Genomic DNA, 27,138 nt, shown 5'->3' with positions numbered 1-27,138 from the left:
AATGCATTGTCTTCTTAGTGGATAGGAAAGCTGAGATTAAGAAAATGTTGCAGACAGAGAAAGAATGAGAATTTTCTCTGGGTTATCTATGCTTGGACTGCTTTTACAATGAGAGGAAAGAACAGGATGTTCAAGGTTTAAAGAATATTAAAGAGAAAAAAATTAATCAAATTAAATTTACATCTTGGTACACAGGTGTGAAATGCTAGAAGAATACCAATAAAATTTGGATAGCGTTTCCTCTGGAGAGGGAGGAGAGTCATGGGGCTAATTGGTTATAAAGGGGACTTTAGCTTGATCTGTAATGGCTTATTTCATTTAAAATGTAAATGGAAGCATCTATGACCAAAAAAAAAGTTAGAAGCTGTTTATTAAGAGAGGTAGAATATAAGGGCTCTTGGGATATAAGTATGTCACTGATTTATTATTTGGTAATTCAGAGGAGAAAAATAGACATTACTTTAAATTATCAAGCTGGATTCCTTAAAAAAGATCCCCAAATTTGTCTTGGGGTCCCTCATATGAAATCTTTAGGCTGAGTAGGAAAAGGTCACGGGAGAAGGAAGAGCCTCTGGGGGGAGAGTGTAAGAGTTAGTCGAATAGTTGGAAGGCTATACTGTGGGCTATCGTGTAATAATAATCATCTTCGTATCAATTTCAGCAGCTTTGAAGGGCTATGATATCTAGCCCTTTGGAAATGCCTTGGTTGTAGGACATAGCAGCTGTAGCCACATGCTTTCCATCTACCCACCAGCATCAAAACATCAGTGAGCTCTGAGCCTTGCTCCTTCCTTGTAGTATAACTGCACTTCAAGCTAGCATTTCAAATAGCTAAAAGCCACCCGAGGGACAGAGCCTGCTGCCCTGTGATTAGTCCAGTGGGAGTACATGTCTCACTGTTCCATCCTGATCAAGCTGCTGGATACCCCAAAAATTCAAGATCCAGTATCTGGACTTGGTTTGTTTAAGAGAGAGTGCTTTAGGTCTCTGTTGAAGGGGGATATATATATTTTTTTTAAATGAAAATGGCAGCCATGGTAATTAGCCAAAATCATGATAATAACAATATCAACAATAAAAACTCAAATTAACTGGGCATTTATTATTTGACAGACATTGAGCTGAGCACTAGAAAGCTAATCTTATAGAATTCTCTCAACAACCCGCAGAAAGGTGAGGCTACAGGGAGACTAAATTATGTGCCCATGGGACTCTCAGCTAATAGATGGCAAAACAGTGATTCAGACCTTGAACGTGTGTGTCTCAAAAGCCCATGAGCACTAGCTTCCTAGCATGAAAAATTAAATTATCATCCCTTAACATCACTGTAACTATTTAACCTTCCCCACAAGGTTGGTCTAACCACCAACCACTGTGCTTTAGGAAAATTTTCTAATGGCGACTTTCTCCACATCCCCTTCCACCTGTTTTTGTTTTTGTTTTTTTGCAAAGATGATATGGAAAATATTGAAAAATGCTGACAGCATCCTGCAGCCCCAGGAGCTCACAGAAAGTAACTAACTGGAAAGTCATTAACTGCAGCCGTAACTATTTTCTGTCCCCAAGAGAACATTAGTACCTGGGAGCAAGACTCAGGGAGACCAGCACAGCGATGTGTAATGTGGTCCAATATGCATGTCAAACAACCAGGACTGTTGAAGGCACAGACTTAGGTACCTACTTCACATGAGATGACATTCCAGTATCACATTCTTTTATTACAGCAAAGCAGCAGAGGGTTAATTAAAAGCAATATCTTTGGTCTCTATAAAAAAGGCCTTTCCCCCCTTGCCAATATATGACTGTTCATACTCCCTGTTCATTTCTCCTGCCCTGAAGATATCTTATTGCCTGCTAAACTAAGTTTTCTCTAAATTGCTGGAGAAGAAAAACACCCCAAACTGCTTATTCCATCAAAACCCACTCCTATATTATATTGGCCAAAATGAAATCCACTCATCCAGGACACCAAAGTTGATAATATGAGAAAAGGGTGCTTGATAAGATTTTTTAAAATCCTCTGGAGTCACAGTTGGTCATTACTTAACCTGTCAATCTTATGTATTCAGTAGGATCACTTTCACCCCCCACTGGATAATTGCATTGAGTTATACTGTTTGAGTTTCTATCATATAAGCACCGAGAGGAAAGATAATATGACCAACCAGCTTCATATAGCGGTTAGAGTATTACCAAGTGTAAAAAGATGCTAAGTGCTGGTCATGATGGCATGTGACAAATTAACCCCTGCATGATGGCACAGTTGACTGGCCCCAGGGTTTCACAGCTTCCTGATGGCCTTATTATTCACTGGAAGGTATTGGGTGTTTAGGTAGTGGTACCTGATTCTAATAACACTCTCAGGATATAAGTCTGCTAAAGCATTCTCCTCATGATGTAACACAGAGCACAATTGATTGGCCTAGACTGACATCCTGGCTCTGTTCTTTCCTTGTCATTTGACCCTGTATATTAACTTAATTTTTTTGAATCTCACTTTTCTCATTAGTAAAGTGAGAACAAGGCTTCTTTTCCTTTCTGCCCCATTGGGCTGTTATGTAGATAAAATAAAAACTATAGAAAAATGTTTTGAAGAATAGGTAACTATTCTAAAATACACTGAAGTAGCTACGAATTTTGAATGGTGTGTGTGTGTGCATGTGTGTGTGTGTGAGAGAGAGAGAGAGAGAGAGAGAGAGAGAGAGAGAGAGAGAGAGAAAGAGAGTTATGGGAATACAAGTAGAGATAGACTGGTTTGGAGGACTTAGATTTATTATTTTGTTATGATTTTAATGCTTTCTCTTCACTTTAGAGATTGGTTACTAGTCAATAATTATGGTTAAAATTTTAGTATCTACTTTGATACTACCTGGGAAACCCACCAATAAGTTACCTTTAGTCTACTGCGTACTTCCTGAACAAAAAAGGGATTAGTTCAGCTAAGGGTGATGTTTATCTAAGACATGGAAAATTTAGTTTCGATTCCTAGATATGTATAGTGTTAATCAAGTTTATCTAAATATCTAATCTGAATTCTCTGTGCTCTCAGTTAAGGCCATGATGTCAGGTTCTCTCCTCCTAGGTTGATCTGTTAATAGCACCCTCTGGCTCATTTCATCCTTTTATGTTTCTGTGGACAGTTATGACCCCAAATGCCTTCACTTTCTTTATTTATTTCTGGGCCAGCTTTCTTTTTCTTGACTCAAAGGCCATCATTTGGAATATTTATCACTTTTAGTTGGTCTCCTATGAAATCAGAAAGACATTTTATCCACTCATTTAAATTCAGGATCACGGTCTTTGCTCTATGAACCAAGGAAAAGGGCTCTTGTCCAAGCTGCCTTGCCATTCTCCTGTCACTGCATGTACCCGTTCAGCTGACCTAAAATAACACAAGGTGCGCAAGAAGGAAGCAGCACTTTTCTGGGATGAAGTGGCTCTTACCACAAAGACTTCACAGCAGATGCAAAGGCCACTGTTCTTGGTGAAGGCGTGAGTTATGTCTAAGAGAGCGGGTCTTGTCATGGGTCCACCTGTTAGGACAATGCACTGGGGCCTGGAAGTGGAGAAAAAGAAGATGTGAGAACTGACTGTTGCAAGAAGTCTATGAGCTCAGAACCACCCCGGTGGAAATGGCAGGTGCAGAAGGCTTGGCAAAATGGAACCAACTCTCTCTCCCCTATGTATTTCTTGGATTTCTCACCAGAAGTCTTGAGTCATTTGCCTGCCCATCTTGTCCTCTCTATATTCTTAGCTTAGTTAGTGAGCGCTAACATGTAAAGTAAGGAAAGGAGGTCTTGGATTCCCCCTGTCTTGTTTCCTCTGGACACCATCCTATTCCAAATCCCAACACAGCCTGTCCTTTTCCACCCAGCACTTTCCTTCATTCTCCTTTCAGAACTTATGTTTCCAGGTTCCATTCAAAATAAGATCTACCTAATAAAGAGCTTAAAGTGTTACTTCTAAGAGAATTCAGTAAGCCACACAGCATTAAGTTGAATGGAGACAGCACCAAGGATTAAGGTTTGTGGATATATGAGGACATCGCTGTAAAATCACCTCACTTAGCTCACCTCAGATCACCTCTGTATTCCCATGCACAGAAGGTGGCCCTCGGCACTATGAGGGTTTCTAGTTGGGGGTGGGTGTAGCTCAGAGTGGAAGAGAAGAAGCACTTGTTTACCGAAGGTGCTGTCATGAAAATGTGGTAGTTTGTATGACTGACTAGACTTAGATTATACCCATAGCATGTGACTACTCTAGTGCATTTGTCCCCCATAAAGAAAGGCAACTTCTAATGTGGAACAACACCAGGATACCGGAGAAGCCAATTTTACCTGAAATTTTTCACATGGTCTTCCACTGTGGTTAATTCCAGAGCATTGTCCAAAGCACTCACATAGGAAAGAGCCTGTGTGGAGGAGCCCCAGTTCACATCTGTGGATGAAGGAGGAATATGGCATAAAAAGTATTGACCTTCACTCTGTCTATGGTAAATAATTTTTATAAGCGATTCCCTCTTATAATTTTCCCTGGCTATGTCAGCAGTGCCGAGTGCACAAATTAGAGAACATTGTTAGAGAACATTAGAAAGAGCATTGTTCTTCTATGAGCATTTTGTGAATTCCTCAAAGTAAGACCTCTCTTTCCAACTAAAGATCAGATTTGAAAGCTTATATCCTGGAAATTCTGCTGTGTGGTGAGGCTGGGTGGTAACCACACTGCAGACAATAGACTTGGGAAAATGATTGGCTTCTGAATAAATTCAAGGGTTCTTCACAAATTCTTAAGCTGAATAAAAAGAGGCATTTGTATACACAGATAGCGTGTAACAATCTTTATATTTGACATTATAGAACTAAATAGCTCAGTAATTCTTACTTCTGGGTGTCCATGAAGAGGGTCAATCATTATTAAGATTTTAGTTTGATCTTTTAGGACCTAATCTTCATAATAATAGAGGTAAACACTACCATACTTTGCTTTTTTCTTTAAAAAAATTAAATATTAGATGGATTATCTAATTTTTATAAGAGAAAGTCTCTGATGGAATGTACAGATTCACTCCAGATGGCAGACAGAGCCATCTCCCCAGTCTTGCTTTGAAGAGTCACAGAAATGGTGGGGGATCATTATCTTCTGATAAAGAAGATTAAAATTGATTAAGTGTTGACTATGCACCAGGCATTTAACATACCTTAATTTAATTTATATTTATAAAAACCCTACTAGTCAATTGAATGTGTATAAAAAAATGAACTTTGAAGCATATCTCACATTATATACAAAAATTAACTAAAAATGGATAACAAACTTAAGTTCAAAATTTAAAGCATTAAAATTTCTAGAAGTTTGTGACAATGGATTAGGGAAGAATATCTTGGTTAGAAGCAAAAAGCCAAACCATAAAAGAAAAAAGTGATAAATTAAACTTTATAAAAATTAAAACTGTCTTCTCTTCAAAACAAACTATAAGAAAAATAAAAAATACAAGTTATAAACCTATAGGTAATATTTGCAAAACACATACTGTAAAAGATTTGCACCCAGAATTTATAAAGAATGTTCACAGCTGAATAATAAGAAAACAGTTCCAAAAATGGGCAAAGGAATTAAAGAGACACTCAACTAAAGAAGATATATCAATGGCAAATAAGGCATTCAGCATTATTGGTCATTGGGAAAATGCAAGCCAAGCCACAGTAAGATAGTACTTCACATCTATTAGAATGTTATTATTTTTTTAAATCAACTGACAATACTAAGTGCTGACAAGGATGTGGCACAAGTAGTATTTTCATTTATTGCTGGTAAGAATGGAAAATGATACTACTACTGTGGAAAACACTTTGGCAGTTTCTCATAAAGTTACATCTACAGTTATTATATAATCAGAAATCTCACCCTTAGAGGAATGAAAACATAGGTCCACATAAAATCCTGTGTGTGAATGTTTATAGAAGCTTTATATATATAGTCACCCCCGAGCTGAAAACAACCCAATGTCCATCAACTGGTGAATAGATTTTTTAAAACATTTGAGACATATTCACACAATGCAATACTACTCAGAAACAAAAGGAACAATTACTTATACACACAATAACATGGATGAATCTAAGAGCATTATGTCAAGTGAAAGGAAAGACACACAAAGTCTATATAAAATAGATTTCATGTCATATTCTCTAAAAGGCAATGTCCTTATTAGGACAGCAGTGGTTGCCAGGGGTTAGGTTGTAGGGAAGATTGCCTACATAGAAGTGTCAAGAAACTTATAGTGATGATGGAAATGCCTTCTGTCTTGATTGTGGTGGTGGTTATAAGACTGTAAGTTTGTAAAAAATTATAGACTGTACATGTAAAAGAGGTGAGTTGAAGCAAGTATCACTCAAGTTCATTGGGATTCCAATTACAAAATACTTAACCCAAAGTAGGAAACTGTGAGAGAAACACTCCACCATCCAGTTTATAATGAATGCTATCCTTTCAAAACATTCTCTTCAATTAGATATCAAATGGCAAAAGGCACATGAGCATTAACCTAACTCCGTGGTGGGCAAACTGCGGCTCGCGAGCCACATGCAGCTCTTTGGCCCCTTGAGTGTGGCTCTTCCACAAAGTACCACGGCCTGGGCGAGTCCATTTTGAAGAAGTGGCGTTAGAAGAAGTTTAAGTTTAAAAAATTTGGCTCTCAAAAGAAATTCAATCGTTGTACTGTTGATATTTGGCTCTGTTGACTAATGAGTTTGCCGACCACTGACCTAACTCATCAAGGGCACTGTGATTATCTTGCTAGATTATCAAGATTTAAATATCTCAGTTTGATTGAAAAGGAAAGAAACCATTAAAGCCACATTTCTATATAACTTCAATAAAGGTGGACTTACTTGAACCCCAGAAAAATAAATAAAAGGGATGAGTTTTACCATATGTAAATATACCTGATAAAAACACATGAAGTAATAAGAATAAGCAACAAGCAAGCCCCTCCAAGGTAGTTGCTACCTTCTCTGCTTTACTTGCGGAGTAAGGGTAAGGGGATTGGGCGGGGGTGCGGATCTCTGAGACTGGATCATAGTACCTGACTCTGTGGTCTCCAGCCTCTCCCATCTTCAGTCTATCCAATTCTCTCCTTTTCTCAGCAATTTGTTCATGTCCCTTTCACTTTACCTACTTATATTAATTTATTATATTACATAGTTCATTGCTTATGTCTGGCTCTGTGAACTCCTTGAGGACAGGGACTATATCTCATTTATTAGGACATTAGAAGGTGATGTAATGAGAAGCTTGTGGGGTTTGGTGTCATACACACTGTAGTTAACATGTCAGCTCCATCAGATACTTGGATGGAGTATCTGATGGCAAGTGGTCTACTCTTTGAACTCCAGTTTCTTCATCTGTAAAATGGGTATAATAATACTTAACATACAACATTATTGTGAGTGCATGATACATAATAGGTGCTCAACAAAGTTACCTATTGTTATATTACATTATATTATTAATATCCACCATACACATGGCACACCTAAGTACACAGCAGCTGCTCACTACCTGGTTATTGAATAAAGGGGTAGTTAGAAACTGCTTTGTAAACCCTCTCCTATAGAGTCCTTCATATCTTACCTGGCTTCTTATAGGTCACGTAGATATAGAGGAAGAACTCAATGATGTAGGTGATAACAGCTGCCCACCAGTTGATGACAAACATGACTGCACAGCACAAAACAGCTCCAAAAAGAGATACCCACATGTTGTAAATCCCATATGCAGGTCTCCATCCTGAAAGTAAAAAACCAAATCTATGTGCACAAGAAAATCTTCCACACTATCACCATCATGCCATTGCATATGATCAGAATACAAGTAACATGTTTCTTCCCAGCATAGAAATAAGAATTAGGTCAAGTTTCCAACTCTGCTATTAGTTTTCTGTGATCTTAGATCCCTGGCCTATGGAGGTGTAATTACACCAAATAAGGATGCTGTGAAATACAGAAAAATGTGTCTCTCGTGGCCCCTCCTGACTCCCTGCCTGTCCCCTGATTGTCTTCCCAAACTACAACACCTTGAGCACCTCATATCTATGCCAGTAGGGGTTCAAAGGAGACAGGAGGGATGGAGAAGTGGGTCTTGTGGGGAGGGTGGAGGAATTCCTTGGTGGGCCAAGAAAGAGAAGGTTAAGACAATGGGCTTACTTCCCCATGAAGAAAGCAGAGCAGTCATCAGGTAAATCCATTAATTTCCTACTAGCTCTTCCTTTACCCCCAGAGGAGGATGCTTGCCCTTTCAGAAATAGTAATTAATGGGAAGAGAGGAAGACATTTGTCTGCAATGTCTTCTTAATCCTGATGTATTAATATGTTTTGCATTTGCAATGAAAATATTTCTCACGGTTCATATATGCAAGGGGGTTTCCCATGTTTTACTGTTAGTTCCCTGAAATTAAAGAAGCTGGGAGACGGTGAGGTCAGGATGGGGAAGCTCTGATTTGAAGGGTACATTTGGTCTCTGGATGAAGTGCATTTTAATTTGGAGAGACCAAAACACAGCAGAGCTTTCAGTCTTCTGGAGCAGTTTCCTAAACAGCCACAAGATGGATACAGCACTTCGAGAACATCACTGGGAATGCCCTTATTTTACAAGTCTGGCTGTGCGTGCATGTGTGTGTGCGCATGCGCATGTATATGAAATAGAGAGAGAGGCTTGGAGAGAGAACGAGAGAGGTGGGGGAGAGTCTCAATTTCTGGGTCTTTGTATCTATGTGTCCCCCTCTATGCGCTTTCCTATTTTTCCTCTCTTCCTCTTTCCTTTTCAATCTTTCCCCTGGCAACCTCTATTACTTTAAAAACGAACATAACATGGCATGGAGGCACACATTTCTATGATTTGCTGTATCCTCTGACTAGAACTTTCTGTTCTCTGCTTAAAAGAAGACAACACAACAGACACAAAAAGTCCTCAGTGTTTTCCGGAGCCCAGTGGCCTTGGGTGGATGAAGGCTCCCCTTCCATCTACCTTTTGTCTTACTGGCAGCAGCTTTTTCAACTGTGGCAGGCCCTAAGACAGTGGAAATGTTTTTATATCCCTGATAAAAGTCCTCATGGCGAAGAACTTTCTGAAGGTCGATAATGACAAGTCTCTGTTCTGGTGGAAAGGCAGAAGAAATCCTACTGGCCAATGGGAGCAAATTAGAGGTGATAAGTGACTAGATGGTGGAAGATTCCCGGGTGTGAATTTTGCTCCACTTTAAATCACAGTCTGAGAGCGCAGGGATGTCAGCAGCTTCACTGTGAATCTGCATTGACTACTCTCAGCAGGTAATTATGGGAGCTACTCATCCTTCTCTTCTGCACCGTGGGCAGGAAACAAATTGATAGTAAGGAAGTTTCAAATATATACATTTATTCCACTTCTGTGGTCACTTTCACAGAGGAAATAAATAGTGATGTTTTTCTACTGCTGAAATAAATGTGGTTTCTCTTGCAATGAATAATTTATTGCCGCAGGAGAAAATTGACTTTACGGTTGGTCAGAAAGGCCACTGCTCAAATGATTCTTTTTCTATTGCATAAGTTACCCCCCCAACTCACCAAACAAAGTGGATTGCACTGCCCACTAGGATATAAGGAAACAGATAAACACAAATTAAGCACTTTCACCGACTCATTTCATTTTATTGACACTAACCATTGTTGGCTTAGGCTTATTTTAATTTTAAAAAGTCAACTTACCGGGGGATTTGGCATAAGAGGCATGGAAGCAGGAGAAATTAATAAGTGCGTATGAGGCCAGGAAAAAGTTGGAGATGATGGGCGCAATGGTGTTCAGTTCCGCTGTGAACAAAGCAGAAATGAGCATGTACGTCTGAGTGATGAGACCAGGGGCTGAACAGCTGTTGCAGCCTGGAAGCTTGACTTCATTTGGAGGCTGAAACCATAGCTAGCATCTGTCAAAGTTTAAGAAATTAGTGATTTTTCTTTGGGGCTGCATTCATTTTAAGACCTATTCTTAGCCAGAGTTTCTTTTCCATACAGTAAGAAGCAAGAAAACCTACCAATCTGGAAATAGGCAATCAAGACCTCTACTTGCAAAAAAAAAAAAAAAAATTGAGTGGGAATAGGTAGAGGGTTTGGGGATTGGGCAGATGATAAGCCCCTGTGGCTATTCCAGGGGTGCCAAATCCTGTGTTCTTTATCTGCTATGCACGCCCAGGCTCCGCAGGGTGCCAGATTAGTTAAATTCCAGAAATGCCTACTTGGAAATCTCTCTGCATGTACTCAACTTGCTCTCTCTGACTTTCAGAACCCTTGTTAGTTATTTCTAGAGAAGTTCTACCAAATTTGTAAAAAAAAAATGTTTTACTACTATAGCTAAACATCCAGTATGACTTAATCCTAGCTGAATTATTTATGTTGTGATAGAAGAAATAATTTAGAGACAGTCCTATTTCTCTGAATGTCAGATGTCTATCAACCTCAGTGATGGAAATGCAGTGGCCAGCTGGGTGTGGCTCTAGAACATGGGGGCCAGCAAGGAGGTAGGCAAAAATAGCTGGCACACACCTGGAAGCTAATCTGCATTGTTCTAAAAGAGTGATTTTTAAAGATACCATTTAATGTATACAATTTTTAAAACTTTGTTTATTTGACCACTTAAATGCAGTAAAGGGCAATATTTCAAAGTCTTAACACTTAAAATGTAAAACTGAAACATCTCTACAGAATTACTTTTTTATTTAATTTTTTAAAAAATCTAACAAACCTTGTTACCTTATAACAAATATCTTCAACCTCGTGGGAATCTTGCAAGGATTCATGAGTTACAGCCACTTCCTGAGTTTATGTGCTAAGGAGGAGCCCTCATCCTTTGGCATCTCTGTGCTGAGAAAGGCTCCGCCCATCTACACATAGCTACCATCATCCCTACCTCTTGCTTCTTTTCCTCTAAGCTCACCAGCAAAAGTGATGCCTTAGGGAGCAGTGAGGAATGTGCAGGCTACATTGATGCCTGTGCCTCTCCAAGATTATGTAGCTGTTTCTATAGTGTCTAGGGAGCAGGAGATGAGATTAAATCTAGTTTAAGTGTTTCTCAAACTTTAGTGGTCTATGAATCTCTTGAGGAACTTGTGAAAATGCAGATTCCTTGTCACCAGAGATTCTGAATCTAACTCGGGTTGTGCCTGAAAATTTGCACTTAAGCAAACCTGCAGGTGATTCTGATTCTGACACAGGTGGTCAACGGACAGCATTTGAGAACAGACTCTTTGACTGTCCTGCTAGCTGCCGGGCTAGATGATGTAAAGACTAGTGGCAGCTTGGGGAGACTCTGGGCTTAGATAATAACGGGCAGGTTGGGGGATGGATTCAGTTACATTTGGGTGGATGAATTTCCAACACTCAGATTCAAAGAGATGAACGTCCGAAGCCCACCTCAAATCTTTTAAGGCCCTCTTCCCTCAAAGTTTTCTCATTTCCCTCTTAGACAGACTCCTCTATTCCCCAATGGAATATTGAACATAAAGCAGGTAACTTTTCAAGCTAAAAGGAAAACCTTATGAGTAGCAGAAGAGTTATTTGGCTTTGGGTAAGAACAAGAACACTACTAACCAATAAGAATGAACGCCATGGCTATCACAAAAGTGAGGATGTATCCTCTCAGCGGCTCGTTGTTTTTCCCATATCCTTTTGCGAAGAACTGCAGGGCTTTGTAGATGTTGTCCTTGCATAGAGCCTAATGGGAAAGAAGAGGAGAAACTCATCATTTATATCTTTGTGCTGTCGTTTTCCCTGGGTGATTCAGACAAGAAGACTGGGCGAAAGATGGAGTGATACACAATATGAGGCACAAGTTAACACTGAGGTTCATCATTCTTTATATTATTTGAATCGATATTGACTATGTGGCAGACATAGCATTTGAGCCAGATGCAAACATTAAAGTGTTTCAGCAAATGATGGAAAATGATTGCCGGTGAGAATGAATATTTCAGGTTGATCCATGTTCAGCGGCAACAGCAGTGGGGAGAAACACATGCGCTGTATCACCTGGAACACTTTGGGAGCGCTGACAAGGGAGGCCAGGGCCGAGGAGAGCGTTGCAGAAAAGATGCCAGCCGTGATGAGGGGGCCGAACCCCGACACCATGCTCATGACCTTGAGAAGAGAGGTTCAAGTCAGGAAACTCATCCAATGGACAATAAAAACAAACAAACGGACAAGCAAATAAATAAAAATAGCCATATTTTTATTTAAATGCTTTCCTTTCCACTTTTTGTGTTTTGAAATTTCTTTAATAAGCTAATTGCTTCTAATCAGATTTCTCCCTCTCCTGCTCATTTCATTCTCGAGTTGTTGTTTTCAAGATGGAAATGGCCTTTTTGTTGATTATAAAAATAATAAATGCTCACTACCATACATCCAGAAGATACTAGAAAGAATAAAGAAAGAGGTTTCAAGGGTTTTGACAGCATTTCCCCCCTCTGTCCTTTGTGTATTTCCTTCATTATGGGAAATTCTATCTCACAGAAAGTGGTATTTTAATAAGGTTTGGGGAGGGACTCAGCTGTTTATCGGACCTTTAAGGCATTAGTCTTTCTTGGTCTTCCTGTGCCTAGAGGCTTTGTAAACCTTTGCTTTTTCTGTGCTCAGTAAACACAATTTTAAGTCTCAGACATGATGAGAGTCTGTCCATTTAAGTCATATTTTGGAATAATGACTTCAGCTGAGTTAATTTCTCTTTGTTGGTTGTTAATATAGATGAATGAAGCCTTCATGACAAATTTGCTTCTCCTTCTGCTCACTCATTGTTTAGACAAATTACTATGTTTCAAGTCTTACAGTTTTCCCAACTTCCCTTGTCTCTCCCCCTCATCTATTTCCCCCCCGCCCTGCCCCTCTGCCACTCACAATTTCCCTGTTGGCCTTGTCTTCCAGGACCACCAGAGAGGCTGTTCCTAAGCCGAAGCCCATGCAGGAAACGCATTCCATGCTAACTAATCTGTCTCTCCTCCCTACCATGAACTCTTGCACAATTGATTGGGAGGTACACAATGTCGGGAGGTGATCCTTCCCTGGTGGTGCAATTCACACAAGTGCCTGTTCTCCCCGACCACAGTAAATGTAACCCCCGGATTTGCTACATGTATGCCTGTATGTTTCCCTTCCCTCTCACACCAATTGTTCTATGCTGAATTCAAATCAATCAATAATCAATCAGTTGCAGGGTCAGAAGTGTCATTATACATGATGTTATAAAAATGAAAACAACGGCAATCAACACTGTTATAATTACTGCAGCTCGAACCTGGAAATTGTTCATCAGCCCGTACTGACATGGTTCATGTTGACATCTTGAGAAGTCATAGCCCAGCCCACAGGCCGCTGAACCATTGCAGTTCATCCCAGAAATGATGGTGTCATTCATGTTCCCAGTGGCATCTCGGACCACACAGGCCCCTGGGGAAACAACAGTGGCTTGTCATTTTTTAGATTTGTAAGAGTTCTCTTCCCTTAGGGGTTTCTCCTGAAAACATACTTAGTTTGTTTTGAATCTGAGCAGGTGCATTGACTATCCTGTCTTTATTGCCAATGCTCCCTGGGACATGGTACCTGAGGATTCCCATCCTCTGAAGCCTGGGGGCACCCCCTGTGTCTAACAGGCTGGGGGCACCCCCTGTGTCTAACAGTCTGCCACTTCCACCGCCTTGGATGATTTCAGTCCTAGCTCTCACTTGTCTCTGTAAGACCATTTCGGGTTGGAATACCTTACTTTCTGATCCCTTAAAATGCAAAAACAGTGCTTTGCACATAATACATACTCAATTCAGATTTCTGGCTTAGTGCTACTGATTCGGTGTCTTTCAAATAGGATTTATTGTCTCATTTGTGAGAGAACCAAGGGATGGCATTAGTGAATTCCAGTAATTAAGAGAACCAAGCCCTTGCTTTCAACTAATGATATTCTTTGCATACTATTTTAAACAGTTACAATTATACTTGACTGGAGGCCTGGTGTACGACATTCATGCACTGGGGAGGGGGTGGGGGAGATTCCCTCAGACTGGCCTGTGCCCTCTCGGGGAGCAGGCCTAAGCTGGCAGGCAGACATCCCCCAAGGGGTCCTTAGCACAGGCAGGAGAGGCTCCCACCACTGCCGCTGTGCTCACCAGTGGTAAGCCTGGCTTCTGGCTGAGTGGTGCTCCTCTTGTGGGAGCACACTGACCACCAGGGGGCAGCTCCTGTGTTGAGCATCTGCTCCCTGTTGGTCAGTGCATGTCATAGCGACCGGTCATTCTGCAGTTCGGTCAATTTGCATATTAGCCTTTTATTATATAGGATATACAATTTTAATGGTTTAAATAATAAAATATTTGGGGATAAAATATTAAGATTTCTTAATTAATAGTAATTGTCAAATAATATTCTATCAAATATTTACCTCAGTTTATTCCATTTTTTCATACATTTAGGTGTTCTTATTATTTTCTATTATAAATATTCTACGAACATCTTTATGCATATATTTTTTTGTATCTTAACATATTTCTCTAGGATAGATTCTCAGAATTGGAGTTATGAACTTTTTAAAGATCCTTAATATATATATTTTAATCACCAATATTCCCTATGAATTTTTCCAGCTATAATCTGACATTATGTATTTAACAAGGTTATTGAAATATGTGAACATAGGTATGAAACATATACAAACTTTTCTGAACTACCTGAAGGATAAATACTGATGCCGACCAACAAAACTGTTCTTTTTGCTTTTCAAACTCCAGCCAGGGTGAGTTCTCACTCCTTGCGAATAACTGTAAGAGAGGTCCTGTGGTAGGTAGGATCTAATGGGAACCCTCGGGCACATTCATAGTCTTTAAATCCAGGAAAGACTTAAGAATCATAGAATCTGCAAGTTGAAAGAACCACTTAAAATAGTCAGTGCAGAGATTTTTTTAATATAGTGGTCTGCCAGCTTGGCGTAAACACTTGAAATTATGGGTGCTGGTTATCAAGAATGATCCATCCCAGATTTTACTTCATTGCATTGTTTATTTATGTTGAGCTGACTTTTCTAAATCATGTATTTTGACTTCTGTGTAATAGAACTCCCCAAATTCCCATGAAGCCACGCCATGAACCATTATTTACACTAATGACAAGCCATGGACCCATGACTATCCTTCTCCTATTCTGGGAAAAGTATAGAAACACCGATTTTTCCATCCAACAGGAGCAAAAACTAAAAGAATCTTTGAAATTAGGTCTATAACTTTATTTATTCCTTTATGTTTACTTTGTGTGAGAAAGAAAACCATTTGGGAAATTTAACTTTGAGTGATTTCAGTGATATTTAAAAATATGTTCACTTACTAAATCATTGGAATAAAATCTCTTTACATGTAACTAAGCTTGGAAATGCCACCACAATACCATTAACAACATTATCCAATTTCCTCAAATAAGAAGCAGTGAGAGGAACAAGCAACTAAGTGAATTATTTTGTTTTTTTCTTTAGAAACCAAACTCAAGACAAATGTATTTCCCAATTTGCTCCATAGTAAACAGAGGGTGACCGAGATGTGCCTTTTGGTAAAATTGTTGTCCAGATTCCCATAATGATCCAGCCTGGAGCTGTATTCCCTAGTGAGCAAAGAAAATAGTTTTCTTCTCTGAATGTTCTACATTCTTTCCTCTCTAATAATTACATACAAGTGAAGTGACCCCAACCAGGAGGAGGTGTGGCTGCAGGCAGCAGGTAGAACAGGAGTCAGTTTAGGAATAGCAGGTGAATCCACATATTTTCTGCTCATTGGGTAATGCAGGGACTGGCTGCCCACACTGCTGGCAGCTGGGTCTTGTTCTGATTTCCTGCTGATCAGTGGCAGTGACATTTCCATAGTAAGGACAGCAGGGCAAGGAGGGGACACAGTCATCAGTTCTATATTTTTCATAATTTCCCAAGGCTTTTGTTGTTTGCTTTGTTTTGTTTTGTATCCGGCTTCTCTTCTCTTTTGCTGTCCCCCACCTGCCTTAGGGCAAGGGAGGTGGGTGCTGGCAGGGATGGCTTCCTTGGCAGTAGAAATCTTACCATCTAGAGTAGCGACATGGGACCCTTTGTGTTCAATTAAATTGACCAATCTGATCACTTCTACCCTATCCCTGACCCAGAGACACCTGGGTTACAGTTTCATTGCATTCAAACCTCTAGAGTATCTAAGAAGGGAATTAAAATAGTTGCCTTTTTGAAAATATGCTACTTATGTTCTATCGAAAATCCACTGGACATGAAAATCCATCAGATACCAACATCAGAGACCTACAACTTACCTACACAAATAGCAACTCCTATGTAGGCGACGGTGGTGATGAAAATGGCCAGCATGGTTCCTCTGGGGATGGCATCTTGGGGATCCTTTAAAAAATAATGTGGAGGTACAAGGAGACAGGGTGGAATAAGAAACAGAGATCAGTTGGAGTTATTTATGTATTTTCAATTTTTTAGGCTACACTTCCTGAGGCAAGTATTCTAGAAAAGATCAAGCTAATAGCAAAATGGTGAGCTCAAGTTTTGGGGGGGATAAAGATAATGTTCTGAGAGTGAATGAAGAAATCTGCAGAATTCTGCGCTGAAAAGAAGAGATCTCTAACTGTCCAGGAGGGAGCTATTATAGAAAAGTATACCAGTTAGTTCACTCACTAATGTCTCTCTCTCCTTTATCTCCTGTGAATTCCATGCAAATTCATAAAACCTGAAATTATTAGGAGAAATATCCAGCCATACCCGGCACATTGGCGATATCGCTCTGTGTGTTTGTTTTATACTAAGCTTAAGCTTGCCTTAAAAAAATCACTTTTGACTTTGTCAAAGGTTGATCTGCTAAATTCTCCAATCCCTTAAATTTTCCCTTTGGAATCTAACTCAGGAATGACTGCAATGGGGATATTTAATTTCCAGAAGCAAGCATGAATAAAGAAGCAAATTTAAGCTTATACCAGAAATGGGCTTTTCTCTTGCTTATAAGTGTATAAAAATTCACTGAGCTGAACTCACATCATATATAATATAACATTTTATATCCTATTTGCAGGGGCTAACTCATATCATAATCAATTCCAAGCAGCATAACTTCTAAATAATTGAATTCAACTTAACGGGGATTATTAAATAGAGATTCTAATATAGTTATTGATTGTACAGGACAGTGCCTGGCATACAGTAGGAGTCAATAAATATTGAATTGAGGGAAACATAGTCTCAATAGGTATTCATTCCCCCACCAGAGGACATAAGACTCATCAATACAAATAAGAAATCAATGCAGTTAAAGTAAAAGTGTGGTTTATTTTGTTTCTTTGTTTTTTAGCTTAAATCCACTGATCAAAACCATCAGAAAGGTAAACTCAGGGTGACTATAGACTCAACCTGACAGCTGCATAATCAAGCCAGTCTGTCCCCATACAGGAGGAAGCCATCCCCATGGAGTCACTCTGTGGTCATTAATTCCTTCCCACTCTTTCAGGAACATCTCCACACATGGTTTGTCCAATACAATGATTTTCAACCTTCTTCACCTCACTGCACACATACACTAATTACTAAAATTCTGTGGCACACCACAAAATAAATTTTTTGCCAGTCTGCCAAAAAAAAAAAAAAAAAAGATATAATTTTGATTCATTCATACTGGATAGCTATGGTTGTGTTGGCTGTTGGCATTTTTTTTATTTGACAATTTAAGGGGAAAGAGGCAGTGCCCCTGACAAAATAGTCAGGTACTGCATGTTTTAAATGTTTCTGCGGCACACTGGTTGAAAATTGCTGGTCCAAAACATATATGTGCAGCCTCTTCCTTCCAGGCTATTGTCTCCCCAAGTGAATGCGGCAGTGTGTGTGTGCAATTGAGCAGCACGTGGAGGGAAGAAGACAATCGTGGCTGAAGTGAGCCCGACTCAACCTCCTAATTCATGTTACATTTCAAAATTTATCTTATTGATTAAGGATTTCTTGGGATCTGAGTGAAATGTGAAGAACTGAATGGGAAGAGATAAAATATATGGAAGGATAAGAGGTGTAAAGATGGAAGGCAGTCTTGTACCTAAAACCAGAAACTTAGATTTTACTTAGAACTACCTGCTACAAGTTCTAAAATTACTTATTTAGAATTTACGTGAGGGTCAAACTGACCTGATATAAATCAAAATGTCAATATCTTAATGTATGATCATATGTTCACATTGTCTGGCCTATAGCTGCATTTCCCCCACAGGGCTCAGGACTTGGACAAATGCTTAGTTTTCATTCTCATTGTTAGTTTTCATCCCCCCAGCGATAAACCTAAATCTAACTTTCCTTCACCTTTCTTCATTAAATATATATATATATATATATATGCCCAGTGACCAGAATGGCAGAATGACCAGAACGACTGGTGACTGAAGCAGCCAACTGGCCTGATCTGGGCTTTGATCACCCCCCCCACCCTTGGCGGGCCCGGCCCCTGATCGGCCCCCAACACCCCAATCAGGGGCGGGGCTGGCTGGCCAACCTCCTGCAGCCCCTCCCCTCTGCCAGCTGGGCCCGATGGGCTCCCATCAGGGCGGGTCTGCCGGACCTCACCCATGCACGAATTCGTGCACCAGGCCTCTAGTATATATATTTTTTTGGATTTCTGCTTTTGTAGTGTGTCAACCATATCCTAATCTTGCATCTCTGAAAGTGCATCTTAACTGTCTTGATTAGACTTGGGTATCTCCCAGATCTTCTTCCAGGCACACATTTACAGATTATCAATGAGTATGTTAACAAATAGAAGGTTCAGGAAGGAACTTTGTGCCAACTCTCATTGACTACCATCTTCAGAAGAATGCTGGGTTGTGAGCAGAGGTAACATCTTACATATTCTTATAGTGTGAAAAAAATAAATGTTTACTAAGTTGAAGGGAGTCCATGATGTTTTGATTATTTTAAATTTCACTCAGAGAGAAATATGTGCTGATGTTTCCTTGCCACTTCCCAATATGCTGCCACCTCTCAGTCCTTAACATGCTTGACCACTCTGGCTTTTGATCATGTAAGAATAAGAGAAATATTACTTCTCAAAGCATTGTTCTCCCTTGGCTTTCAGGACCCCGCTCTGTCTTGGGTTCTCCTATGTCTGAGGCAGCTTTTTCTCTTTCTTCTTCAAGGACTCCTTCTCCACCATCATTACTTTAATGTTGTCTCCCTGGGTGCTGCCTTGTTTTCTCCTCTCCTCCCTTTTGCACAGACCAGGATGAACTCATGCATGCCATGGCTTCCAGTCTTGCTCTAGCTCCTTTCTAGAGCTCCAGACTCAAAAAATGAAAAGGGTGTTTTATTTTACTATATTTTGCAGTAAAAAAAAACAAACATTATACATCACAGCCAAGTGTACACATACAGAATTTTCCTCAAACAATTCTTTACTGCAAATGCTGTCTTCTGATTATTTTCACATCAGTGCTGTAATAGAATAAAACACAATAGATACATACCCAGAAATCTCCAATCTGATATCCTCCTGCCTTTTCAACCTCAATGGCCAAATATGAGCCTCTTTTTTTTCTCATCTATTACACCATGCAATCAATTCAGTAGGTTGCACCAGCATGAAATGAATACTCTATTGTATTTTATTCTATTACAGCACTGATGTGAAAATAATCAGAAGACAGCATTTGCAGTAAAGAATTGTTTGAGGAAAATTTTGTATGTGTACACTTGGCTGTGATGTATAATGTTTGTGGTTTTTGGGTTTTTGTTTTTACTGCAAAATATAGTGAAATAAAATATCCTTTTCATTTCCTCTTCTAACTCTAATAAAAGGTGACCCCTTTGATCCATATTCCCTGCCATAGCCTTAATTCAAGGCCATGTCATCTGTTGCCCAGACTTCTGTGATATCTTCTAATTGATCTTTTGCCTCCAGTCTCCCTACTATCAGTCTCCTCTCTCCCCCTCCCGCCTCCAGCACACTATCCATCCTTCACAATCTGACAGCAGGCTCTCTCTAAAACATCTATCTAATCTTGATCTAACTTCCTTAGTGTCTCTAGCTAGTTTTGGGATAATATCCAAACTCCATTGTCTGTAGTTTAAAGGACTTCTGAGTTCTATTTACTGGTATAAATGAGGGTATGTGCTGAAAGTTAAGCTTAATAGTAAAATCACCAAAGTATTTTTAAACGGAAAGGAAAAAACCCCCACCTTTTTATAGCAATGCTATTACCACTTGTGCCCTAAAAATCATGAGATAGCCTCTTCATTTCTTTCACATGCAAAATCAAACTTAGTGATTTCTCAGTACAGATTGATAGGTAAGTTAAAATCTGTACTAATATAGCATCCCTAACTTAAGTTAGCATTTACCTCAGGAGAAAGAAATTGTAAGTTTTGCCTTTTTAGGTAAGCGATCTTTTTTAGGTCTTTGCTTACTTCCAGAGTGCCCAGGTCACAGAGAAGGCCCTTTATAAATGTTTATTAATATATTGATGCAAATATTTTCCTTGTGTGCCCTGTTCTGCAGGTAAACTAATTCCCATCAGTAGCATCTGTCTCTGTGCCTTCTTGCATTCTATTCCTTCTGTTTTGATTGTCCCTCTCTTCTTTGTTCTATTAATGAAGTCCTTGAAATCTGGATTGAATGTCCTTCCTCTGAAAGCCCTCCCTCACTTCTTTAGGGACAGCAACTACTGTTTCTCCTTTACCTTGCATGTGATCCGTTTTTGCTTCTTAGGACTCAATTAGAGTAATTATGTCTCCCCCTTAGACCACGAGCTCCTGGAGGGGAGGGCTGAGGTCTCCTCTGCTTCCCCGGTGCCTGGTGTAAGCAGGCTCAGTAAGTGTTGGCTGAGCTGAACTGACTACTAAGCATCTAATACAAAACTTGTCTTTAAGGAGTCTGAGAAAAGCACAGGAGTCTTTCATTCAAATGTGTACATGCCGTTTATAGAAGCTTAAATCAGTGGCATCTGATACTTTTCCAAATCTGAGAAACTGGAAGCTCAACATCCACAGCTAAGTCTCATGAAGCAGTCATATTTACCACTTGAATAATTTTGAGCAATGTTATGTTTCTGAGCCTCAGCCTAATCTTTTTTTATGCCATATTTCTGCTCAAAAACTTGCCGAGGCACTGTGGTCCTTAATATAACAAATCCTAAAGCCTTTATTCATTCACTCAATAAATATTTATGGAAGCTTTACTAGCTCTGAGGTTACAGCAGTGAACAAAACCAAAGGCAAAACCCCACTTTCATGGAGTTATATTCTAGGGCAAGCCCCTCTCACTTGGTCTCTCCAACAGCTTCTCCTTACTTTATAAGGTTATCCAGCATCATGAGAGCTTTCCCAGTTAAGATGTGAGAGATCCTTACTAGTCCTAGTTTTCCCCTTGCCTGACTGTTCTTTTGTTTCTCTGCCTGTAGTACATTTTCTCACCAATAGCCAATACTCAGCCTTTGCTTTCAGTTCACACTCAAGTGTTACTGCCAGGAGGAAATAATCCTTAACTTAATAATTATTCGTTCATTATTTTATCTTCCAATCCATTTGGCAGTGCCTACGGTTTTCATTTATACATATCTCTTGATGGCTCTTGCAAACATTTCTTGTTTTCCAAAGTAGGTTATAAATTTCTTGAGGTAAAATCTGTACCTTCTACTTTATGTGTGTGGTGGGGAGATACTGTTTATTGTCTCCTAATATTCTTTCTCACCTTCTCCCTTTTACCCTAGAACCCTCTAAAATGTTATCTGGACACATGGCAGCCCAGCTGGACACATTTGCCAGCCTTCTTTACAACTAGGAAAGGCCTCCGACTAAATGCTGGCCAATGGAATGTCAGCAGAAGTGATATATTGAAGGTCCAGGAATTGCTTGTCCTCTGCTTCCTATTCCTCTTCAGATGGATTGGAATGTGATCTTGGAAATGATCAGTAATTTTTGACCTTGCAGATGAGGGCAATCCCCAAGGGAATGGTAAAACAAGGAGGTCATTTGGGTTCCTGTGCTACTTTTTGGAGCAGATCTTTCTTACTCCACTGGGTGGCTATGAGTCCAAATTTTTATTCACTAAAAAAACTTCTATCTTGTTTAGGTCAAAATCAATGGCCTTTTATACAACATTCAAACCATATCCTAACAAATACAATGCTCCTTACAGTAGTTAACATAGAAAAATATGAGTGAGTGTTGGATAAATACCAATTAAACAAGTGTATGTATCCCTAAATTTAACATCAGCATTCAGCAATAAAGTAATTTGTCTTTGCTTCTTGTTTATTTTTCTTAAATGTTCCATGTTCTTACACATTATGTGTTTAAAAGAGAAAGTGGTGATTCTGATATTTTTTTCACTGAACTGTATTTATTTGGTTGGAAATGTGACACATGCTCTACTCTGCCTTTTGATATCACTGAATAAGACTTTGGAAGGACTACCAGAAATAAAATAGTTTGGCACTTAAAGATAATTGAATAATCAGGAAACCTTATAGAAATGTTATGGTTTGAAAGCTGTTGAGAAACATGGTCACTATCGATCTCTGTAGCTCTTTGTGCTGCCCACCAACTGCACCACCACCCCCTGGGACTACAAAAACAGAGAAAACAACATACCTCCAAGTCTCCTGAGATATTGGCACCTGCAAGAATCCCAGTGGCTGCTGGGAAAAAAATGGCAAAGACAGAGAAGAAACCTTCTCCTTTTGTGAAGCTTGGCCCAAAGTTTTCTGCAAATATTGATGCTGCAACACAAATGAGAAAATTATTATTAGACATTCTTCACAGAGTAGGAGATAAAGTTACCTTTGGCTTCTATAGCCCTAAATGCAAATGAGTTCCTATAATCTAAATGTAAGGAACTGAACGATGTTGGTATGCTCCTGATGAGCCTCATGGTAATATTTGTCAAAGGTCACATACATATCACAAGGTTTTAGATCTCTAGAACAGAGCTCTGCAATTTTTAAAATATTTTTTAAATTCTTTATTGATCAAGGTTATTGCATATGTGTCCTTATCCCCCCTTTGCCCCCCTAGCCCCCCCTGCCCGTGCCCTCACCCCCCTAGTGTCTATGTTCATTGGTTATGCTTCTATGCATGCATGCAAGTCCTTTGGTTGATCTCTCCCTCTTCCCCCCACTCTCCCCTGCCTTCCCTCTGAGGTTTGACGGTCTGATCAATGCTTCTCTGTCTCTGGATCTGTTTTTGTTCATCAGTTTATGTTGGTCATTATATTCCACAAATGAGTGATATTTATCTTTTTCTACTGACTTATTTCACTTAGAAGATTGAGAAATGAAGAAATGAAGAATTCTCTCATGGTCAAATATACCACACACATACACTCTTCTACACATATACAACTAATTCTCACATGCATAAATACCTTAATTAACACACTGCTTTTCTATGCCTTTTTAAAAACTGCATAACCTTGTGGGTGGAACTACCTTAAAATTTTGCTGTTAATATTCTCACCTACTCACCCCTTGCTGAGATTGAATTTTAAATCCTTATACCAGATTATTATCTATGGGAGAATACTATTGCCCCAGGTTGTCATCAATGAAAAGGAAATAATCTAGAAGAAAAGGAAAAGGAAGCAAAAAAAGAAAGAAAAATGTGAACAAAAGAATCTGGAATAATGCAAACATAAGGAAAGAAAATTTATAGCATCAGAAAAAATACAGCAGGAGGTGGAAGGAGGGAAAAGAATAACAAGGAAAAAGATGTTAACATGCAAAGCAAACAAGACAATCCTTATAAAAAGAATCAGAAAGAAAGAGATGATGTCATATAAAAAGGAAATGAATACTGACAAGTGAGCGAATGAAGGGAAATCTTTGTAAAATCTCAGCAGTGGCTCCATGAGTAAGCTAGAGTGGGAAGCTGGGAAAGAGTGGATCTGTGGGGTAGGAGAGGGGAGAGAAGTCAAATTCCATGCTCAGTGACACTATCTCAGGATGCTACAGGAAGTAACTCCTACAGTCTTTTATGCTTGAAAACCCAGCAGTGATACTAAGCAATGCTATTAAAAAGTAAGGTGCAAAAAAGTCTAGCAATGGAAAAAAAAAAAGACTGTTTTTTCTTTTAGTGCTCTCAGTGGTTGAACCAATGGTCTGAGCTTCCTCCTCCTTCTTTGCATGTGCACTCTGCTTCTACTCTTTTGACAGCAACAAGCTGTCTAGCACTTGAAGGTTTTCAAGACACTTTCACATCCACGATCTTACTTGCTTTTTAAAAATCCCCTCAGAAAGTTGTTATTATCAGCTTATCAGGAAAATCTGAGAGCCAAGCATGTTAGGTGAGCCTTCTAGCTGGTAAGCAGCAGGGTTGAGACTCACGCTGGCTCTCCTGAATCCAACCTCTGGCTCTTCCCTGGATCACATGGGGATTCCAAGGATGGAGTGGCAGTTACAGGGATGCTGATGGAGGTGAGCAAAGGAGAGCTATTTATTGCAAAGCAACTCATTTGTCAACTGTACCTTGGTAGTTAAAGAAACCTCTGGACTTCTTCTCATTGTTGGATGGGATGACTGTTCCAATGAAGAAGTTTGCAATAGCAATAAGAAGAATGATCAGAAGGATCACTTGAGCCTGGAATGGCAAAGTAAAAGGAGGCCAAATTAGATTTATTTAACAATTTCGTGCAAAAACATGAAAGTTATGTTCATTATTCCAGTTGAGACTCTTCTGCCCAGAGTAGGTAATAAGTAGATCCTAATGGAATGACATCTTAATAAGCCTTATTTGACCTGAGCATACATACTACATTTTCAACGGGAGTATGTGCTTGGACACTTGAAAGTGACATTACAAGAACATTCTAAGTACTAGATAGGTAACTCACTGCAGTGTCCTCAGGAATATAAGTGAAACCCAAATTTTTAACATTAATATTAATAGAGCTTATTTCTTTTTTAGGCAGAGCACCATGGATTCCTCCCATCCCCAGTGCTAACTGCAGAAGTACAAGAACACAGAATGACTCATAGAATTCCCTGGACACTTAGTGTATTTGATGTTGGGCTGCCAATGTGTTCCCAGAACAAGCAGCCTGCAAAGTTGACCAGCCAAATTGTCTATTTTTAGTTTCCCATACATTTCAGGGTGTTTATTGACTTGGCATTTCCACACGCTGTTCCCTCTGCTAAGAAGGCACTTCTCTTTGCAGAACTATTTCCTTCTTCTCATCCTTTCAGTCCTAGTTACCTCCTCAGACAGGCCTTTCTTGACCACTGGATCTAAATCAATAATAGCTAACATTCACCAAGGGTTTTACAATATAACAGCTGCAAATTTAACTTTATCAGTATTCTTTCAGAAGTAGGTAGTATTATCAACATTTAAAGATAAAAAGAAACTGAGTCATGAAGATAAATTAAACAACTTACTAAGGGTCATATGGTTATAAACTAGATTTGAATCTAGGCATTCTAACAGCAGAACTTTAACTTCTACCCTCTATTATCATGAAACTATATCGCCGCCCTCAGGGAATAAAGCTATTGAAAGTAGATTTCCCATTATTTTCTATCTCAGTGCCCTGCTTATTGCCTTCATAGTACTTTTACAATTTACCATGTTATATGTACTTGTTATCTCCTTGATTATTACTCAGATCCTCATAGACCATGTATTCAACTAGGGTAGAAATTGTGCCTGTTTTATTCAGGGCTGAATATCCAGTGCCTAGCAGAATGCCCAGGACAAATACTTAATCAATTTTTGTTTAATGCGTGAGTGCATAATCCATAAATAAGTGCCATGTAGGAATGTTTCCTATTGCTTCCTATAGATGGACGGCATTGGCCATCTTTTCATAGCCGGTGAGAGCCAGTAGTCTGGTTACTGCATCTCTAGGTATATAAGCTCAGTTTCAATTAGACCAGTCACTGTATAGTTACAAGGCATTCAGAAAACATGCTCCCCATCATTTAGAAGTTTACTAACTGTTTTACTACTCTTTAAATCCAGGGATTCTCTAGTTCCAAGGCCTGTGATGCCCTCTAATTTGCTACTGAAGTACTAGATTTCAGAGAATGATTGTTTCTGCCTCTATTACCTTCTTCCAACACATTTGCCATTTATATTGAGTTTCAGCACCCACAGCCATCTTGAAAGGGGCTACCAGGGGTGTGATGGAGAAACACAGGCTGCCAGCATGTACCATTGCTATGATCATAAGGGGATCTGGGCATAAAGATGGCACCAACCATGGTGGTTGTATCATTGTGATGGTACATAAAGAAGGACAAAGCATTGATCTGATCATGTCACACGTGAGCTGTTGAGTAATGACCATCTGGATGTCGTGCTTTGAGGGCTTGGTGTCCCATGTAAGCCTAACCTGCAACTTTTCCATAGCAAGTAATAACAGCAATTCTTTTTAAATATGGGCCTCCTTCTTTCCCTGCAACTTGCTCCAGGTCTGACCATCGGTTGTTGATAACCTTATTTTGTGAAATTCACCTTTGCTTCCCATTCCATTCCAGCTACTGAAATTCCTAAAAGAATCACCACTGTGATTGAGCCGATGATCCGGATATCATTGGTTGGATCCACCATCATTGAATCACTCTCCTGAGGGGAAAAATCACAAAAATAGTTAGAGATGGAGCTTTTATTTTTTTTCCCCTTGTGTATTTATTGCATCATTTAACAGTAAGATGAGATAATATATACTACTGTCTGGGGCCATACAGGATGATAGAAAAATGAAGTGCTCATGAATTTGAGAAGATAAAGAACTGAACATTATTCGTTTCTAGGATAATAGGCCTTTGATAGCCAAAGTTAGGAATTGGACATTTTAGAGATTCATTCTAATAACAGCTTTAGAAGCTATTATAGCACTAAGTAAAAGTATGTGTAGATACACATACCATGTATAGTTTCAGAAGAATGACTATTTTTGTGTTTCAGAGAAATTCTAGAGGAATAAAAATGAGTGTTTTCCAAAGTGAATATTGGAATATAAGTTTTATTCAATTAAAGAAAACAAACTACACAAAGCAGGCAATGCATCTCTTGAAGAGAGCATACCTTATGAACTCTATCCATCTAATTTTTAAATAAATATACTGTTACCAATTAAATTCAGTG

The 27,138-nt window shown here is 39.3% G+C and overlaps 1 protein-coding gene across 3 annotated transcripts in view; it reads right to left on the bottom strand.

Moving 5' to 3' along the window:
• The window catches only part of SLC12A1 (solute carrier family 12 member 1), a gene marked incomplete at both ends in the record, with an annotated part of 83,747 nt that overhangs the window by 37,500 nt on the left and 19,109 nt on the right, over window positions 1-27,138 (bottom strand). For all 3 annotated transcript variants that reach the window (XM_079769324.1, XM_079769322.1, XM_079769323.1), the window contains 11 exons: window positions 3,445-3,556; window positions 4,338-4,437; window positions 7,633-7,788; window positions 9,741-9,842; window positions 11,616-11,739; window positions 12,054-12,161; window positions 13,312-13,463; window positions 16,338-16,422; window positions 22,648-22,775; window positions 24,519-24,630; window positions 26,506-26,616. In XM_079769324.1, coding sequence (XP_079625450.1) covers window positions 3,445-3,556; window positions 4,338-4,437; window positions 7,633-7,788; window positions 9,741-9,842; window positions 11,616-11,739; window positions 12,054-12,161; window positions 13,312-13,463; window positions 16,338-16,422; window positions 22,648-22,775; window positions 24,519-24,630; window positions 26,506-26,616 — 1,290 coding nt within the window. The remainder of the gene's footprint in view (window positions 1-3,444; window positions 3,557-4,337; window positions 4,438-7,632; window positions 7,789-9,740; window positions 9,843-11,615; window positions 11,740-12,053; window positions 12,162-13,311; window positions 13,464-16,337; window positions 16,423-22,647; window positions 22,776-24,518; window positions 24,631-26,505; window positions 26,617-27,138) is intronic.

This window comes from Cnephaeus nilssonii (genome assembly GCF_951640355.1).
Source record: "Cnephaeus nilssonii genome assembly, chromosome: 4".
In the NCBI taxonomy this organism is placed as follows: Eukaryota; Metazoa; Chordata; class Mammalia; order Chiroptera; family Vespertilionidae; genus Cnephaeus; species Cnephaeus nilssonii.
The sequence above is the reverse complement of the archived record's forward strand: the minus strand, read 5'-3'. Positions and strand labels throughout refer to the sequence as shown.